Source organism: Colobus angolensis, unplaced genomic scaffold, assembly GCF_000951035.1.
Source record: "Colobus angolensis palliatus isolate OR3802 unplaced genomic scaffold, Cang.pa_1.0 Scaffold90, whole genome shotgun sequence".
NCBI classification, from domain to species: Eukaryota; Metazoa; Chordata; class Mammalia; order Primates; family Cercopithecidae; genus Colobus; species Colobus angolensis.
The window spans coordinates 5,346,811-5,366,043 of NW_012122932.1; the positions used below are offsets into that span (position 1 = coordinate 5,346,811).

General features: G+C 48.4%; 1 protein-coding gene across 1 annotated transcript; it reads left to right on the plus strand.

Annotated features, from left to right (window-relative positions):
- Positions 1-10,416: 10,416 nt before the first annotated feature.
- On the plus strand, positions 10,417-18,836 carry GPX3 (glutathione peroxidase 3). Its single transcript, XM_011931608.1, is given in 6 exon segments — positions 10,417-10,560; positions 10,647-10,673; positions 15,148-15,301; positions 16,709-16,826; positions 17,248-17,347; positions 17,735-18,836. Coding segments are annotated over 6 exon segments (708 nt in total). The 5' UTR covers positions 10,417-10,473; the 3' UTR covers positions 17,957-18,836.
- Positions 18,837-19,233: the final 397 nt, after the last annotated feature.

The window sequence follows — 19,233 nt, forward strand, 5'->3', positions numbered from 1 at the left end:
GGTGGTGTGAGGGGGAATTTGAAGAGAAACAGATTGGACCAAGGAATGAATGCCTCCATGTAGCAACAGCTTCAAAGGGGCTTCAGAATAGGAGATATCTTGTTAAAGAAGGAGGAACAAGAGGGGGAAATGGTTAAAAATAATGTCTTACATCTATGTGGATTATGTTTCCAACTATATCATGTGTAGTAGCTTATTGCATGTTGTGAGGTACTGTGGTGGAGAGTTACTGATGCAGCATCAGAAACCCCATTTCATTATCCAGCTCTGCCATGTGCAAGCTCTGTGACCTCGGGCAAATCCTCTCTCTGATCCTCAAATTTTCATGTGAAGCGTGAGGCAATAGTGCCTACCCCATAGACCTATCCTGGGGACCAGGTTAGGAAAAGGAAGTGGAGGGAGGTTGTATCCTCTCGAAAATGCTCTGCAAATGGGCAACACGGCAAAGTGGTCACAAGCAAGCGGTCACAAGCTTAGCCTTTCATTTTTTTTTTCTTTCCTTTTTTTTTTTTTTTTTTTCTTTTTTTTTTTTTTTTTTTTTGAGATGGAGTTTTGCTCTTGTCATCCAGGCTGGCTGCAATGGTGCCATTTCAGCTCACTGCAACCTCTGCCTCCTGGGTTCAAGCAATTCTCCTGCCTCAGCCCCCTGAGTAGCTGGGATTACAAGCGCATGCCACCACACCCGGGTAATTTTTGTATTTTTAGTAAAGATGGGGTTTCACCATGTTGGCCAGACTGGTCTCCTGACCTCAGGTGATCCACCTGCCTCAGCTTCCCAGAGTGCTGGGATTACAGGCGTGAGCCACTGCACCTGGCCCCACTTAGCCTTCCTAGACTTTGTATCCTCATCTGTAAAATGGAGGTGGTGAGAATCAAATATAATGCTTTTGCAGCCTTTGGCACAGTCCTTGACACATACAAAGCCTGCAACATACTGTTAGTTACTATCACCAGTTGGGTTTAAGGAATTTTCTCATGTAATCTTCACAATAATCCTATGAGGTAGGATTATTATTAGTCTCATATTGCAGATGGGAAAACCAAGACCTAAAGAGAATTGCTTACCCAAATCAATAGCTAATTAGTAGACAGCAAAACCAAGTAGAACCCAGATGCCCTGACTGTCAGACCAGGCAGGCAAAGATCAGAATTAGTGAGTAGGGCAGGCAGCAGTGGAAATGTCTATCTGTGGAGTCCAGACAGTAATGCAGCCACAAAGCCAGAGTTCTGGTAGCTGCAGAGGCATTTCCAATTTCAAACTCCGGTCAGTCTGGAGCTCAGTCAGAACAAACCTTGTTTCATTTTGATTTAAGGAGCTGAGAAAAATAAGCTCTGGAAAGAGAAGAGGGGACCCTGTGTTCCACCATCATCTGAGTTATTTATTCACTAGGCTAATTGCTTCGCTTCTCTGGGCCTCAGTTTCCCCAGCTGTATATGAAAGGTTGAACTAGATTAATGCTTCTCAAACTTGAATGAGGCTCTGAGTCACCTGATGATCTTGTTTGAATGTAGATTCTGATTCTCAGTAGGTCTGGGAAAGAGCCTGAGATTGTGAATGTCTGACAAGCTCCCAGGCCATGCCAGTCTGCAGAGCTAAGGATCACTCTCTGAGGAGCAAGGAACTAGATCAGCTCGAAGGACATTTCTGGTCATGATAATGCCTATGAGAGCGATACAACCAAAGACTGAGAAGTAGAGCAAAAACAAATTCTGCCCCAGGTGTCCCACAGTATTTGGGGGTCCAGTGTGAGGGCCAGGCTATTTCCCATGAACCACTGATCCACTTAAAAAGGAGCTTGATGGGCACAACTCAGTCAGGCATTCAGCTGCAGAGCCAGCTCCTTGGACTCTTCTTCCCGGCCCATCTCCCACCCTCACCTGCACTTCCCCTCCTGAAACGGAAGAGACAAAATTTTCTAAGCCACTTCCCTAGCCTATCAGGGCTGGGGAGAGAGAAGCTTGTTCCTAATGAAGACAAAGGACAAGGCTTAAGAGACACTTGAGAATCTTTTTCTGTCCTTCCTTTCTCTCATTCATTCATTATTACATGATTCAACTATTTACTGAGTACTCTCTGTGTGCCTGGTATTCTCCTAGGGGTCGAGGTTACAGCAGAGAAAATAAGACAGATGTGGTCTCTGACCTCATGTTGCTTACATTCTAATTGGGAGGAAAATGGGACAGGTTATACATAAATAGGCAGATTTTAAAAATGAATGAGATCATCTAAAATCACAAAAAGCAATAAAAGAATAATGAAACAAAGTGGTGGGGCGGAGGGCTTCCTCTGTCTATTGTCCTCAGGACAAAGTCCAAGGCTGGAAAAGCTCATCTCCACCTGCCCTTGTTTGCTTCTCCAGTCTTACCTCCTGTCACTTTTTACCTTGAACTTTCCATTTCATCCACACAGGACATGGAGTATCAAGGCTGAAAGCGGCCAACCAGCCTTTGATGCAGTGGTTCTTTCAGCCCCAATCACTCTTTCTCTTTGTCCCTACCTCCTCCTCTTTTTCCCTCTTTCTCACCCAACTAACCCCTCCTGCTCTTTCCCAGCTTACTCGCCACTCCCACTGGAAGCTGGCCCTGCTGCCACTGATCTGGGCTAGGAATCCCTCTGTGCCACCTTCCCCTATGACAGCATCCGTTACCTGTGAAGTCATGTTAGTTGGCTGTGTTTCCCCCATCAGACTGTAAGCTCCTCAAGGGCAGGAGTCCTGTCTTATTCATTCTGAATCCTGAATCCTCAGCAGTTTGCTGCAATGCATAGCACAGAGTAGGTGCTTAAGGAATATCTGTTGAATTAACTGACACTAAGTTTAGTACATTTAAGAGCTCAGTAATGGGCTGGGTGTGGTGGCTCATGCTTGTATTCACAGCACTTTGGGAGGCCAAGGCAGGCAGATCACCTGAGGTCAGGAGTTCAAGACCAGCCTGGCTAACATGGTGAAACCCTGTCTCTATTAAAAATACAAAAAATTAGCTTGGTGTAGTGGCAGGTACCTGTAATCCCAGCTACTTGGGAGGCTGAGACAGGAGAATCGCTTAAACCCGGGAAGCGGAGGTTGCAGTGAGCTGAGATAGCACCACTGCACTTCAGCCTGGGCTACAAGAGCAAAACTCCATCTCAAAAAAAAAAAGCTCAGTAATATAAGACAAAGGCATCTACAAGACATGACTTTGGAGACAAAGAATAAATTGATAAATTGGAAGGAAAAGAATATAACAATTCCTCAGTCCTTTCTGGGGTCCAATTCTAGTGACTTTCAGCTCTACACTGTATCAGGCCTCCTACAAGGCTTAGCAGGCAGACTGGGCAGAAATTATTGACCCCCATTCAACAGCTGGGGAAGGTCATGCCTCAGAGAGGTGAACCTACTTCAGCTGAAGTTACCCAGCCAGGTGGTGGCAAAGCATGTCCGAAGAAAGTTAGGGACCAGAGACATCAGATCCAACCCCTCCCTCTTGTAGGGGATGGGGTGGGGGTGGTCACCTGCAGACTCTGAACTAAGTGCTGTAGCACATTTCAAACTCAAAATAACCATTTGAGGTAAATAGTAGCCATAGCCACAAAAAAAAGTAGACACATGATCTGCCCATCGTCCACCTTCCCCCTTTAGCCCAATTGTTCCTGGGCGGACTGTGCAGAGTACCACCCCATTCGTCCTCAAGGACTCCCCGCCTGGGGGCAACTCATGAGAAACTCTCCACCCATAGATTGACTGGGACAGACAAAATCCTAGACTTCTAATTTCCTTATTTCACAGCTGGGGGCAATCCAAAGCTTAGACAGAAGGAACTAGTCTATGGCACACACTGAGATAGGGTCAGAACTCCAGAGTCAGAACTTTCTGAAGTAAGTCTCACAAGTACCCTTGACATGAACCTTCTGAGTTGGGAAAGGGCTAAGAATGATGTGGACATCACCTAACCATTTGTTAGCTGTAGTCAGGCTGGGCGAAGAGAGGCAGCTCCTCTGGTAGTTTACTCTAGAACTCATTAGTTCCCTCTACTCCTCAATGGTTTGTGCATTGGTATGTAGCCCACAGGAAGTAGGATGTGGGTCGCTTACTACTTAGTGACTGTTTATGAAGATTGTTATTGCTACTATAGCAGTATAGTCTCCCAGCTGAACAATAACCTAGAAAGTATGAAGAGTGGCCAGGCGCAGTGGCTCACGCCTGTAATCCCAGCACTTTGGGAGGCCGAGGTGGGTGAATCACAAAGTCAGGAGTTCGAGACCAGCCTGGCCAACATGATGAAACCCTATCTCTACTAAAAATACAAAAAAATTAGCTGGGCATGGTGGGGGGCACCTCTAATCCCAGCTACTCAAAGGGCTGAGGCAGGAGAATTGCTTGAACCTGGGAGGCACAGGTTGCAGTGAGCTGAGATCACGCCATTGCACTCCAGCATGGGAGACAGTGCGAGACTCCATTGCCAAAAAAAAAAAAAAAAAAAAAAAGTATGGTGAGTAGGTGGAGTAGGGCTAGCAGAAATAAATCTGTTATTTACATGCCACCCAGTTTATAGAATTGTATTATAGCAGCCCAAACGGATTAGGACAACTCCATCTCAGGTAAGCCCAACAAACCTAGTATTTGCCAGGCCAGGTCCTGTTGAGGCCTCATTGGGAAATCTGTAGCAAATTGTTGGTAGTACAGGCCCGAGACTGTGATCCTTAGAAAGACCATTACGCTTGGCCTGTAGTCAGCACTTGGGAACTTCTATTTCAGAAGGATTTCCACCATTCCCCAAACTAATAAGAGTAGCTCATTATGCCTAAACTGTACAAACAATGCAGTTTCTGTTGACTGCCTACGTTTCTTCTGGGAGTTTGGAATTCTGGTATGTGCTTAGCCAAGGATGCCTATGTGACCAGCCCCTAATAAAAACCCTGGCATTGAGTCTCCAGCGAACTTCCTTGGTAAACAACATTTTACACATGCTGTTACAGTTCATTGACAAAGGAATTAAGCACATCCTGTGTGCTTAATTCAGCTGGGGGATGATTCTTGGAGTCTCGTGGCTATTTTCCTCCAGACTTTGTCCCATGCACCTTTTCCCTTTGCTGATTTTGTAACCTTGTGCTATAATAAATCATAGTGTCAGTATAATTATATGCTGAGTTCTGTGAGTCCTCCTAGCAAATCACTGAACCTAGAAGTGATCTGGGGACCCCCAACAGGAGATAAGCCTAGATTTCACAGAGTCAATCATAATCCTATGCCAATCCCTTAAGAGTATACAGCTTAAGCCAGTGCTATCCAACAGAGATATAATGTGAGTCACAAGTAATTTTAAGTTTTCTGGTGGCTGTATTTTCAAAAGCAAAAAGAAACAGGCAAAAATAATTTTAAGCTTATGTTTTCTTTAACCCAATGCATTATTATTTTTTTATTTTTATTTTTGAGACAGAGTCTCACTCTGTCACCCAGGCTGGAGTACAGTGGTACAATCACCACTCACTGCAACCTCAATTTCTTGGGCTCCAGTGATTCGCTAATTTTTTAAATTTTTGTAGAGATGTGGTCTCACTATGTTGCCCAGGCTGGTCTCAAACCCCCTGGGCTCAAGGCATCCTTTCACTTCGGCCTCCCAAAGCGTTGGGATTATAGGCATGAGCCACTGTGCTCAGCTAATCCATTATATTAAAAATATATTTAAAATATTTCCATATGTAATTTTATTAAAATTGAGATATTTTATACTCTTTTATCAAACTAAGTCTTCAGAGAACACTGTGTGTTTTATACTCACAGCACAGATCAGTTTGTACTAGCCCCGCTCCCAGCACGCAATAGCCACGTACCCTTATGGCCTGCCTGCTATATTGACTCAGAGGTTAATGGCAAGGGCTCTGGAGACAGTATATGCGGAGACTAAAGACACTCTGTCTGGGATGCCGATTCAACCATGTTGATTTCTGATTAACTCCAGTTCCAGGAAAGCCTCTAAGATTGTCAGTTTATCTACTGTTCCTTGTGTAAGAGCATGTCCTTATCAAAAATATTCCCCTTAGGTGAAAACAACCTTAATATTATCACACTTTGGTTGGCCTGCACATCCCTTCGACAGGGAGATCACCCCTTCCCTATGCTATAAAAGCCCTGGGCTGGGAAGGGGTAAATAGCTCGGGGATCCACTATCTCACTTCACAGCCACCTAAGACTTCTGTGGCTTCTGTTTGTAAGTCCCTAATAAATGTTTCTTTCTGAGGAACTGGGTATGTCAGCTTCTTTCTTCAGCTTCTCAGCCTCCTCTGACTTTGGCAGGGGCCAGGGGTAGGGTAGGTTTACAGAGACCTGCTCACAGCAGAATAGTATGTGTGGGTCAGAAGCCTGGTTCTGTGACTTACTAACTGCATAACCCTAAGCAAAGTTGCTTAATCTCTCCATGTATTAGTTTCCTCATTTGCAAAATGGGGATGATAATGTTGGCTACCTCATGAGGTTGCAGAGATTAATTAAGGCAGTACCTGGTATGGATAGGATATTGAGTGAATGCTGGCTGCTACTCTCTTTATGCTAAAGCTTGGCCCTTTGAGACCAACTTGTCTAACACCTTGTTCCATAAATGAGAAAACTGCAGCCCAGAGTTTGGAAGGCACTAGTTTCACAAGCAAAGACTACAACCACCCATCTCTCCTCTTGATGAACTCCCTGTCTTCTGGCTGGCCCCGAGATCAAATTTGCTAATTGTTTAGGAAACTGGCAGCTCCAGGGCCCCAGCTCAGTTCTGCAATTTCTTCTTGACTGCAAAACAAGGGCTACTGTTGGAAGTTGGCACTGAATTGACGCAGGCTGGGCCTCACTTCTGCTTCCACCTAGGCTCGTCAGTTAGAGTGGCTGATCCCATCTTTGAGTCCAGAACCTGAAGAGTTTACTAAGCAATAATAAGGCTGGCTTTCATTGTTTTAACTTTTTACAATCCTTTGAGTTTATTAACTTGTGTTCTATCTTCCTCGAAGACACAGTGCATCAGCACTTTTTGTAAAACCTCCTTTTAAGTCATCTCCAGTCTCTGTTCACCTACCAAGTAGGTAAGTAGTGAGCTCCCTGTAGAGGTCCCTAACAAATAGGATGAGGAGGTTCCAAGTGCTCACTTGTTTGGGATGTGGAAGACGTGTTCTCAGAATGGAAGCAAAACTAGCTTATGATTCTTCTACAACTTCTCTTTCTATCCCTCCCTTCCCATTTTGCCCAATGCAAATCATCTACTCTCCTCTGACAAGCCTACTCAGCATAATCCACACGTCTTGACTCTTCCTAGAAGATGAAATCAGACCAGTCTTGCGGGCTCTACATGATTAGAACTTGCTGACTTGAAGCTCTCCTTATTCTGTATGCCAAATATTGTTTTATTTGACATTAATTTATTTGATAGATATGTATCAAGCAACTACTATGTATTAGGCTCTGTGCTGGTGCTGGTGCCTTTTTGGATCTTATAATTTAGTGCAGAAAACAGATAAACAAGAAATGATGATAAAGTACAACAAAGGGTTGATGTAGAAAGTGTCACATACTCTAGGAACTATAGGAAGACAAGGGGACCACCACGAAACTCCTTTCTTAAGATGTGACATTAGTGGAGACATGAAAAATGAGTAGGATAGAACCAGTTGAAGGGAGATAACCTCTATTCCGAGCAGAGGGAACAGCAGAGATGAAACCTGGAAGTGAGGGAGAATGGCAGACTGAACTGAAAAATGTCCAGTATAGCGGAGGCAGAGAGAATATGGAGAGTGTGGCAAAAGATGAAGAAGCAGATGGATTTTGAGGGTACTGTCTGAAGTGCTAAGGAATTTAGACTTTAACCTGAGGGCAGTTGGAAGCAGCCTGATAGAGAACGATATATTTCAAAACATAGGGTCCTTGAGAACAAGTCAACCAAATGTATTTAAAAGGCTGCTGATGAAAATATTGGGAAGTATTGTTTTCATTCTCATTGTTTTCATTGTCATGCTCTTTGTGCCAATGGTTAGACCTCCTTTAAAAGCTGACTGCAGCATAAAGGCCCTTCTTAATGCCAGGGCAGACTCTCCCACCCTCCCCACCCCACTGTCCATGTCATCAGTTTTGTACTTCTGTTTTGTATGGTTCAGGCTATCCTTATACCCTTAGAAATGAAAAGCCACAGACACCACCACTGAGAGACAGTCAAAGATCCTTGATAAACAGGTGGACAACTGAGATCAGAGAAGGAAAGTAACTTTATTACTTTCCGTAGCAACCCAGGCGTAGCATCTCAGGTATCTGACTCCTTCTTGGCTCCCCCAAAGAAAGAGACCACTGGGATTAAGGTGAGACAAGTGAGACACAGAAGGTGCAAAATGTAGAGAGATGCCCGCTGCCAGGTGCCAGCCTGTGCTTGTGTGACCCTAGGTACCTTCCCTTCCCTCACCCTGCTGGTCTCTGCTGGAAACACCTTTAAGGGCAGGGACTTTGGCTTCTAGACAACTCTTTAGCATCTCTCATGGTGTTAACATGTTGCTAGGTGCCTATTTTGAGGGTCACTAGATGCCAACTGATACTAATGAACAATGGATTTCTGACAAACTGATGTGTACACAGATGTGTATATTTTTTGGGCAAATACAAACCTCAAAAGACAACAGAACAACATGGAGAGGGCCTGAGACTGAGTCTAGAGACCTGGATTCTGATTCCCTCCCTGCCATCAGTTGGTTATGGGAACTTGAGTAAATTGCTCCTTGTCTCTAGGATTCAGTGAAATGAGGTGGTTAAATAAAACGTATTGAGCACTTACTGTGTGTCAGCCATTGTTCATATGCTCCCAGGCTTTAATTCAGTTAAAGACTTCCTGGCCTCTGAGGTTCCTTCCACTTCAACAGGCTGTGGTTCCAGGTGGGAAGACTTCACAGAGAATGCAAAACTTGAGAAACATCTTCCAAATTCCAATGGGGATCTTAATACCTTTAATCATAGTAAAGGCATGGTTTCTCAAGGCATTTCTTGGTCAGAAGAAAGTTCTAGAAGGCACTTAATCCTAGGACTCACACTATCAAGGCTACAGCCAGGCCAACTGCCTCACAATAACCTTTAGAACATATCTGAAGGCAGATTCTCAGCTTCTGCCCCTAGAGATTCTAATGCAATGACTCCAAAGTGGGGTCCAGGAATCTGTATTAAAGGCTTCCCAGTTGACTCTGGTGGTCAGATTTGAGACTGATTCCAAACACATTTCCCATCTGTGAACAGGATCATACCTAGATAGCCCAGCCCTAGAACTGCCTGGCCTGATCATAAGTGTTCCACGGAGATTTTGTTTTTTAATGTAATGAATGATTAAGTCAGCAAATATTTTACATCTGTTGTGTGCTAGGTCCTGTGCCAGGTAGTGATTATGGGCCTTATTCTCAAAGGACTCCTGGTCTTGGTCTGTCACTTACTTTAGAAACAAGTCATCTAGCCAGAGTCAGAAGGGCACTGGAGATCACAAATCGATCCCATCATTACACAGCTGAGGAAACTGAGGCCCAGAGAGGAACTGCCACATGTTAAAGACTACACAGGGAGCAAATTTATTTTCTGCTTCTAAACCAGGTGGTTTAGCCACAGATAGGCCAAGAATACAAACAGACAAGCCTTGCTGGGTTTCCCACTCCGTTTATTACTATTAGACCATTCCCTTTTTCTCCACTCACATTTCTGCGCATTTCCATGGTCTTCATAGAATCTAAGCCTAAAAATAAACAGTTTTCCTTGAGTTTTGGGGTCTTCATTTCTGAAGACTCTCATGTCACAGAAAACTTTAATTAAATAAATCTGTTATGCTTTTTTCTTGCTAACCTGTCTTTTGCTACAGGTATGTCAGCTGTGACCCTTATGATGGGGAGGAAAGGCAGCCCACCTTCTCTGTCCCTACAGTCCCAGTGCCCTAACCAGAATGGGGTTTTCAAAATCCCAGGACACCCACTCTTTGTTTCTTAAGCACTAAACCTATATATAGTAAACGTTTCTGGAAGTTTAACTTCAGATCTTGCTGAAATTTTAAACCCTCAATTTCCAGAGGACCATCGCAAGGTGTTTTTAAAGCCTCGATAGGAATAAGGAATGCTTCCCAGAATGGAGACTTCCATCAGTTCTTGGGTGCTATTAGCCCCCTTGCCTTCGCTGTAATGGAGACTGCTGTGCCCGCCTCCATTCGCACTTTGGAGCCAAAAGAGGAAGGGACCGCCTCCCACGTCCACAGGGACTTGACTTCCACCTCTCTGCCCAGATTTGCTTATGTCACTGTCCCCCGGGCCGGGGAAGCGGGAGCTGAGGGCAAGTCGCGCCCGCCCCTGAAATCCCAGCCGCCTAGCGATTGGCTGCAAGGGCCCCGGCTTGGCCGCGGATTGGTCACACCCGGGGGCTTGAAAGGTGGCTGCGAGCGCCGGACACCTCAGACGGACGGTGGCCAGGGATCAGGCAGCGACTCAGGCGACCCTGAGTGTGCCCCCAGCCCGCCATGGCCCGGCTGCTGCAGGCGTCCTGCCTGCTCTCCCTGCTCCTGGCCGGCTTCCTCCCGCAGAGCCGGGGACAAGAGAAGTCGAAGGTGAGTGAGCCTCCGGGCCGGGGGCCAGGAGAACAAACCTAGCCCCTCGGTGTCCAGCGCTTAGTGCAATGCACCCCTTTTCCCAGGCTCCCCGCCAGATGGGCGATCCCCAGGTGCGAGGGACCGCCTGAACCCCTTTTGCCGCCGCGACCCCGCCCCCGACCGTCGTCGTCTCGTAGTTCCATCTGTTGGAGAGCCGAAACCTGGTGCTTCAGGCGGGCAGAATGACTAAGGAAGGAAGGTCTCTTTCCCCGAGCTCGCATTTTCTCCCCACTGCCACCTCAGGGATCGCCTTGCTACATCTATGTCACCTCCGTGCCTGAGCTGCTCCCCTTCAGTAGGACCTGAGAGGGAGGGCGTCACAGAAAAAATGACTGGCGTCTGGGTGGGCTGTGCAAGTTCCTAGGGAGACAGACAATGAGAAAGGGGAGAGGCAGCTGGGTGATCCTGGTCCTGAAGAACTGCTGTGGGGGGCTCTTCTAGCCCAAGAATGATACAGGCAGGTAGAAATGGCCACTTGGATTCAGGGCATTGGTAGAAGACGCAGAGATCAGTGCTACAAAGAGCTCTGGAGTGACAGTGCAGAACACTCAGGACCCTGAGTCCTTACCTGTTCCTGGACCCCCGTTTCTCCATCTGCAGGGGGGAGTTTGGGGGTGGGAGTGCATGGGGCACAATGAAGCTGACGGCCTCAGAGGGGATGCTTGGAGAAGCTGAAAAATCCACAAGCTGTTCTCTGCAATTTCCTCCTCTGGGGCAGCCTCACTACCCAGGACCCACTGTCATTAGCCTGAGGAAACCTGGTAGTTGGAGAAAGCTGGGGACTGCTAATTCAGAAGGAGAGGTAGAATTCTCTGGAGCCTCGGTCTATTTCCAGCAGGTGTGTGGCCCATACCTGGAGTGGGGATACTGAGACCAAGAGTGGGATGAGCCAGCATGCTGATCTCCTTGGACAGTGTGTACCGGCGTGGGCTCTGTAGACCTCTCCTCTACCCAGGGAGTGGGAGTGGGTGGGGAAGGAGGCAGAAGCCAGGTGTAGGGATAGACTCAAAAAGAGCAATTTCTGTCTCCAACCTCCCAACACGCATAACTCACATTTTTGCAAGCTCTGAGCTTGTGTTTCTAAAATCCTCTGGGCCTTCGCTTTAATTAAGACCTTATGAGTCTAGGAGTCCGTTTCCAAAATTCTATCCACTTCTCAGGAGGACCATTGCAAGCACAGGCTTCCTTCCATGTTACTCACCTCCTTTCTGTCCTCAGCGTAAATCCCATTAATCAGCCTCTCCTTGGAGTCAGTCTAAATGGATATGAAGCCACTTTGTCCAAGCCCCCTCCTTTTTATCCATCCCTGTTCATAATCCCCAACTCAGAAGGCATTTTCCAGGTCAGGAACGGGGTCGATTTTCAACATTGATGTTGGGGGTGGGCCATAGACAGGCCACCACCATGGAGTGAGTCCCAACCTCTCAGACTGGGGAGGGTCAAAGAAGGTACAAATTGGGCCCTGCCTCAAGAAGGCTAGCGGGGAGAACCTGGACTCTATGAATAACTCATCATAGCTGTGTCTTCTCTGCAGAACTCTGGGGAGGGATAAATGGACTCAGAGAGAATAGGATGGGGATGGTCTAGAAAAGTTTTAGGGTGAGCTGTAATCGTATCACATACAACCAGTCAGGACTTGCTGGCTAATGAAAGCCTGGGCATGCCGATCTCTGCTCCCAAGTTCTTAGAGTTGAGATGTCTTAGCTCTGGGTTAGGACCCAACCACTCACCTCACCCCCAGCCCCCAGGGTAAAGGGATAGGGTTATGGGGTATGTGGAGAATGGAATGGATGAAAGGGGACTCAGCCCCAGACAGGTGTTTGCCTCCTACCAATTCAAAGGAAGAGGCTAGGGAACAGATGGGGTCCTCCTCTTCTTGCTGCATCCCCTCCCCAGTCCAGCTTCAGACTGCCCAGGCTCCTTGTCTCTACAAAAGGACTGCAGAAGCCGGAAAGAGTGACAACTGCTGACGTGCATGGGATCCTAGTAACCGCTGGTTTCTAGGTGACTAAACCTGGCAGAGAGAATCATGGAACCACAGGCTGACAGAGTTAAAGGGCCTTTAAGACAGCCCTGAACCTGACTCCATCTTACAATGGAGGAGCCGGAGCCCCAGGAAAGGGGGTCACATGACATCAGAGACACAGCAAAGCCCAGCACTCAGGTCTCCAGCCTCCCAGACCACTTCTCACAGCATCATATTGATAGGAGTGGTAAGACAGGAGAGGAGAAAGACACAAGACCAGCAGCCCCAGCCAGCCAGAGTCCTGGCTGAGTCCCATCATCCAACTTTCAAGCCACCAGAACCCTCCTCTCTTGCCCAGCTCTGGGAGGATTGAGGCACTGTCATGGCCTCTCCCCGTTATCTCCTTCAGCCACTGTTTCAGATGCAGTGCTCTGGGATTCCATGTGCCCAGAGAAGGGAAGAGGACTCACAGAGGACTGAGTTGCAGTGATCAGTGGGGAGCACAGCCGTGGCTTCTCCACTCGTGGGCCACCTTCTGACCCCCACTATCCCTTGACATGGGATTTTGTTCCAAGAGATTCCATGCCTGTTTTGTTCTGCCAATAGATTCTCCCAGCCATTCTGGGAAGCAGCATGCTTATCTCCCTGGACATTATATGCCCAGACAGTGAAAGTGACTTGCTCAGAGCCACGCAGCCAGCAAAAAAGAGAAGCTAATGAAATAGGGTTCTCCTTGCCACACCCCCAAACTGAAACTGTGTCCAGAAGCTGGTCCTTCTGTTTACAAGCTCCCATTATTAGGACAACCTGTCATCTCTTTTTCTTCCATGTCTCGGAGTTCATTTTTGGATCATGGCAGAGTTAAAAAAGTGGACAGGCTATAGAGATGCCTGGCTTTCTGGTCACTAGACCTTTGTGGCAGTCTAGGGTGTATTTGTTGTGTCCCAGTCTGTCTGCATTTTAAGGTGGAAATGGCGCCAGCTGGAACGAGGAGCTCCAGGAGCAGGAGGAATGTTGATCTTAGGTCTTGGGCCTGCCTCCAGCACCCACCAAAAGTCACAGGGTGTGGAATATTAGACTCATGTAAAGCAGGAAGTTTGCACCAGTGCCAGGAAGAGAGCTTGCAGCTGCCAGGGAATGGCCTTGCGGAGGAAGCGCAGCCTCGCCCGACTCAGCAGGCCTGCTTCATGACAGAGGCAGCTCTTCTGCACCCTGTGCAGGGGCCACGCCCTGCCAGCATGGATCACTCCCTTCACCTGGTCAGGCCCAGGTTCCTTATCTCAACAGCAAGTTCTCCAGAACTGAAGGGAAGAGAGGGAGTGAATTTGCTTCTCTAACTCCAGCCACCTGTCTCTGTCCTCTCCTGATCTATAATGCTACTTTGCATTCTATTTGTTTATTGTCTGCCCACCTTTCAAAGGATATCAAGGCTACAAAGGACCTTAAAGACAACCTTATACAATGGTTTCAAGGTTTTCCTTTCCCATCACGACCAGCCCACCTGCCAAATTGTGTCAATGATGCAATGACAGACATCCTTTCAAGGGTAGTCTCAGAGTTTTGTTGTCTGTGTCAGGGATGAGGTAGAGGCAGAGTAGGCTCATAAGCCACATCCTACTAGCCAGCAGTGAGCCCAATCCCCCCTCTCCCACTGATCATGATCCTATCAAGCCATCATGGTTGACCTGGTTGGAGAGTTGGTTCGGTTCAAGGTTCTCATTTTATAAATGAGGAAACTCAGGTCCGAAGAAAAGAAAGGGCCAGTCCAAGACCACACAGGGAGTTAATGGCAGAGGGACGTGGAGCCCAGGTCTCCCAGCCCACAGTCCACTGTACTCTGTCCCTCCTTGTCCTGGAGGCTGACTGTGAGCAGCAGCTGGGGAGGGAAGAAGGCATAAGAGTCATCACCAGCTGGCTCAGACCCGGAACATTAACACCTGCAGGTATTGTTGCTTTTCCCTACCTCGCCACAGCCCTTTCCCCCATGCCTGGCTCTCAGTCCTGCTTCCCTATCTGGTAACAACAGCCTCATCTTTCCTGTCCTCCAGATTGGGAGCCTCTGAATGACCATGTCCATACTGCCTCTTCCTCCTTTCTCTTCAGTTTTTCCTTCACACTGGCCTAGTTCAGGCTCTCATCCTCAATGGCCTGGAGTATTCCAACAGCCACCCAACCAGTCTCCATCAGCCCGTCCAGGAACCCAGCCATCAGCTTTAGGGCAGTCTCCCTGAGAGCCCAGTAAATATTCTGAAGTTGACATGTGATGTGGAAGTAATTAGCAAAATAAGTCATTCTCCAGGGCTCCATAGCACTCACTTATTAAGTGCTTATTAAGCACTTAAGCACTCATGTATTAAGCACTTAATAGTAAGCACCTAATAAGCACTTATTAAGTGCTTTCAAAATCATTATCTTACACAAGGAATTAGGAGACCTCAGTGCTAGTCCAGTTCCAATTCTCGGTGATGATTTTGAGAAAGTCACTCTCCCTGTTGGGATCTTTCATTCTTTTGAAAATGGAGATGTCCAAGTTCCCTTCCAGCTCTAACTGCTCCTTTTATGGCCTTTCTGTGTTCCAGATGGACTGCCATGGTGGCATGAGTGGCACCATTTACGAGTACGGAGCCCTCACCATTGATGGGGAGGAGTACATCCCCTTCAAGCAGTACACTGGCAAATACGTCCTCTTTGTCAACGTGGCCACCTACTGAGGCCTGACGGGCCAGTACATTGGTAAGAGCCCACCCTTCCACCCTGCTTTATTTGGGGCTGTATGGCATACTTCAATCACAGGATCTTTTCTGGTGCACAGGGGGAAGGGTGATGGCAACCATGAGAGTCCAAGCCCCTTTTCCCAGCTCCACCATGTTCCGTGGTTTTGTGAAGATGATTATATAAGCCTGAGGTCTGATTGCCTTTGGACATGTTCTAGGAGATTCCCAGTTATCCATCTTCATCTCTGGGCACCTCAACCACCCTAAAGGCAGAGGGATGGAGATTAGGTTTGTGATTAGAGCTCCCTTTGGCTGGAGCATGAGATGATAACTGGAGCTCCATCTTGCTGAGAATGTCTCATTTTCCCTCAGCCCCATCTGCTTTGGTGCTTCTCTTGGCAGCTCTCTGGAAAGCAGACAAATTGCCTCGACGCCCCAGAGTGTATGCGTGGTGTAGTGGGATGAAGGGGCAGGCTACACTTCTAATGCCCATTCTAAAATAAACTTTGAAGATGATCTAGTTTAGCCTTCCCCTCTTCTCAATTTACAGATAGGAAACCAAGACTCAGAGTGAAGACACAACTTAAGCAGAGTCACAAAGCTATTAGTGGCGGAAATGAGGCATCTGGCCCAGGTTTCATGATCTCCTGATATGCTTACTCCTTTCTCCCTAGCTGGGGTAGAATACAGAGGCTAGGGGAACAGGCAACCAAAGGCAAGTGACAGCACCCAGGGGAAAATGCTTTGGGGCTGAGCAGTCTGCTGGCAGGGGGTCAGGGAGGCAAGGACAATTTGACCCTCCATGCTCTGCCTGGCAATCAGGCGAATTCCCGTTAAGTGGAAGGACGGCGGTCGTGTGGTCCAGTGGCTATGAGTGCTCTGTCTGGGATGCTTCTCTCTAGCCTTGGAACAGAGCACAGTGCGTTTGGGCAAGAGATGGGCTGGGTGCTGCTGCAAAAGAGACCAGGGGACACTGAGGAAACTGGGGAGCTGGGCCAGGGCCTCATCTGTGTTCCTGATTTGCCAAAGATTATGGGAGGGTTGTAACCTCACCCCAAAGAAGGTCTCTGCCTTGTATCCAGGGATGGATAGTTCTTGCTCCAGGAAACTCAATCCTAAGGGCCCTGAATGAGTGCTCCAACAGGCCCAGGTGGAGGGCCTTGGCAACGGGCAGGTGACTGACAGCTGATTTGAGGAAGGGTATTATTCTTTCCCCACAAACCTTCAATCCATCCAGATTAGTGTCAAGAGGATAGGACCCGAGTCCCAGCATTGCTGTGAACTCACTGGTGATCTTGGGCAAGTCCCTCCCTTTCTCGGGCCTCAGTAGTTCCAGCGGCACAGCAGGTGAGCTGGGGCAGTGGTGTGGATGAGACAGGGCTCCTTGCCAGGATACTCCCATGTCTGCTCTTTCTCTTTGGTCCAGAACTGAATGCACTACAGGAAGAGCTTGCACCGTTCGGTCTCGTCATTCTCGGCTTTCCCTGCAACCAATTTGGAAAACAGGAACCAGGCGAGAACTCAGAGATCCTTCCCAGCCTCAAGTGAGTGCTCACTCAGTATCCTAAGAAAGTACCGCTCACATGGCCCATGTGTCTTGTATCAACCCCAATTCATGGTGAACATTTATCAGCCACCAAGAACCACTCTCCTCTTCTAGGATCCCCAGTCAAATGAGGGAATGGAAGGGAAGGGACAAAAGAGGGAAAAGGACAGACATGACTAGTTGTGATGTGCATCTGCGGGGAGCACCGAGGTGGGGGGACACTGAAAAGGGACCAGGCTGGAAAGGAAGACCGCAGACTCACATTATGCCTACACCCACTGCACATTCACTGGCTCCTGCTTCCCACTGCGGAATAAATCCAGACCCCCAACGCCCCCCTCCCCTGTTCTGTCCCTTCCTCTCATTTCTGAGTCCTGTGCCCACCTCCTTGGAACCCACCTAAGAACATTCCTCAACAGGTATGTCCGACCAGGTGGAGGCTTTGTCCCTAATTTCCAGCTCTTTGAGAAAGGGGATGTGAATGGAGAGAAAGAGCAGAAATTCTACACTTTCCTAAAGGTGAGTGAGCTCCCACCTGTGTTGGCTGGGACTGCAGCCCCTCTTGGCTCCAGTCCACACCGTGAAGGCCCATGCCACCTCCCCTGCTCCTGGGCTCTTGGGGAATTTCTTGGTATCTATTGTTCCAGCTAGAGGGCTCTGCAGACCCTGACTAGGGTCTCACCGGCCCATTTTACAGGAAAGGCCCAGAAGGAGGACCCAGAGTGAACATACTAAGGGTTTCACAATCTTCTAGAGCCACAGCTGGCACTGGCAGTCAGTCTTCTAACTCCCAAACTGGAGCTCTTTTCTCAGGGCCAGGCTGTTCTCCCACCCCAGGAAGGTCTAGGAAGGAAGAAGGTCAGGTGGCCTCAAGCAAGGCTGACACTCCTCTCATCCCTGCTCTAGAACTCCTGTCCTCCCACCTCGGAGCTCCTGGGTACATCTGACCGCCTCTTTTGGGAACCCATGAAGGTCCACGACATCCGCTGGAACTTTGAGAAGTTCCTGGTGGGGCCAGATGGTATACCTATCATGCGCTGGCACCACCGGACCACGATCAGCAACGTCAAGATGGACATCCTGTCCTACATGAGGCGGCAGGCAGCCCTGGGGCTCAAGAGGAAGTAACTGAAGGCTGTCTCATCCCGTGTCCACCATGTAGGGGAGGGACTTCGTTCAGGAAGGAATCCGTGTCTCCAACCACACTATCTACCCACCACAGACCCCTTTCCTATCACTCAAGGCCCCAGCCTGGCACAAATGGATGCATACAGTTCTGTGTCTGTACTGCCAGGCATGTGAGTGTGGGTGCATGTGGGTGTTTACACACAGGCCTACAGGTGTGCGTGACTGTGTGTGTGTATGGGTGTACAGCCACATGTACAGCCACATGTCTACCTATGTGTCTTTCTGGGAATGTGTACCATCTGTGTGCCTGCAGCTGTGTAATGCTGGAGAATAACAACCCTTTCTCTTCAGTTCTCCATTCCAATGATAATAGTTCACTTACACCTAAACCCAAAGGAAAAACCAGCTCTAGGTCCAATTGTTCTGCTCTAATCAATACCTCAACCTTGGGGCCAGCATCTCCCACTGCCTCCAAATATTAGTAACTACCACTGACGTCCCCAGAAGTTTCTGGGTCTACCACACTGCCCAATCCTCAACTCCTCCTTCCTGAAGGGCCCTCCCAAAGCTACATCCCCAGCCCACAGTTCTCCCTGAGGAGAGATCAACCTCCCTGAGATCAGCCAAGGCAGATGTGAGAGCAAGGGCCATGTACCCCATGTCAGGGGTGGCATCTTCATGAGGGAGGGGCCCAAAGCCCTTGTGGGCGGACCTCCCCTGAGCCTGTCTGAGGGGCCAGCTCTTAGTGCATTCAGGCTAAGGCCCCTGGGCAGGGATGCCACCCCTGCTCCTTCAGAGGATGTGCCCTCTCCCCTCACTGGTCCCTTGGCATAAGACTCACCCCCTGTCTGCCCAGTAAAAGCCTTTCTGCAGCAGCTGAGTCTACTGTGTGTGGTGCTTCTTCAATGGTGGCTGCCCCCGCCTGGGTGGGGAGTGAGGAGGAGAAGGTGGGGCTGGGTAAAATGGGGAGGAGGAGAAAAGAACAAATACAACAACAAAAACTTTTTACAGTGGGTGCAAAGGTAACTGTGGTTTTCGCCATATGGCAAAATCCAAGGCTACCTCCCCACCCCACAATTCTCCGAGATCAGCCAAGGCAGAGTGCAAGGGCCACATAGCCCTGTCAGGGGTGGCATCTTCATGAGGGAGGCCCCCCCCCGCTACAAAAAAGGGGCAAAAATCACAATTACTTTTGCAACAACCTAATAGCTGGGTGCAGTGGCGCACTCCTATAGCCCCAGCTACTTGGGAGGCTGATGTGGGATTTTGAGGCTCTC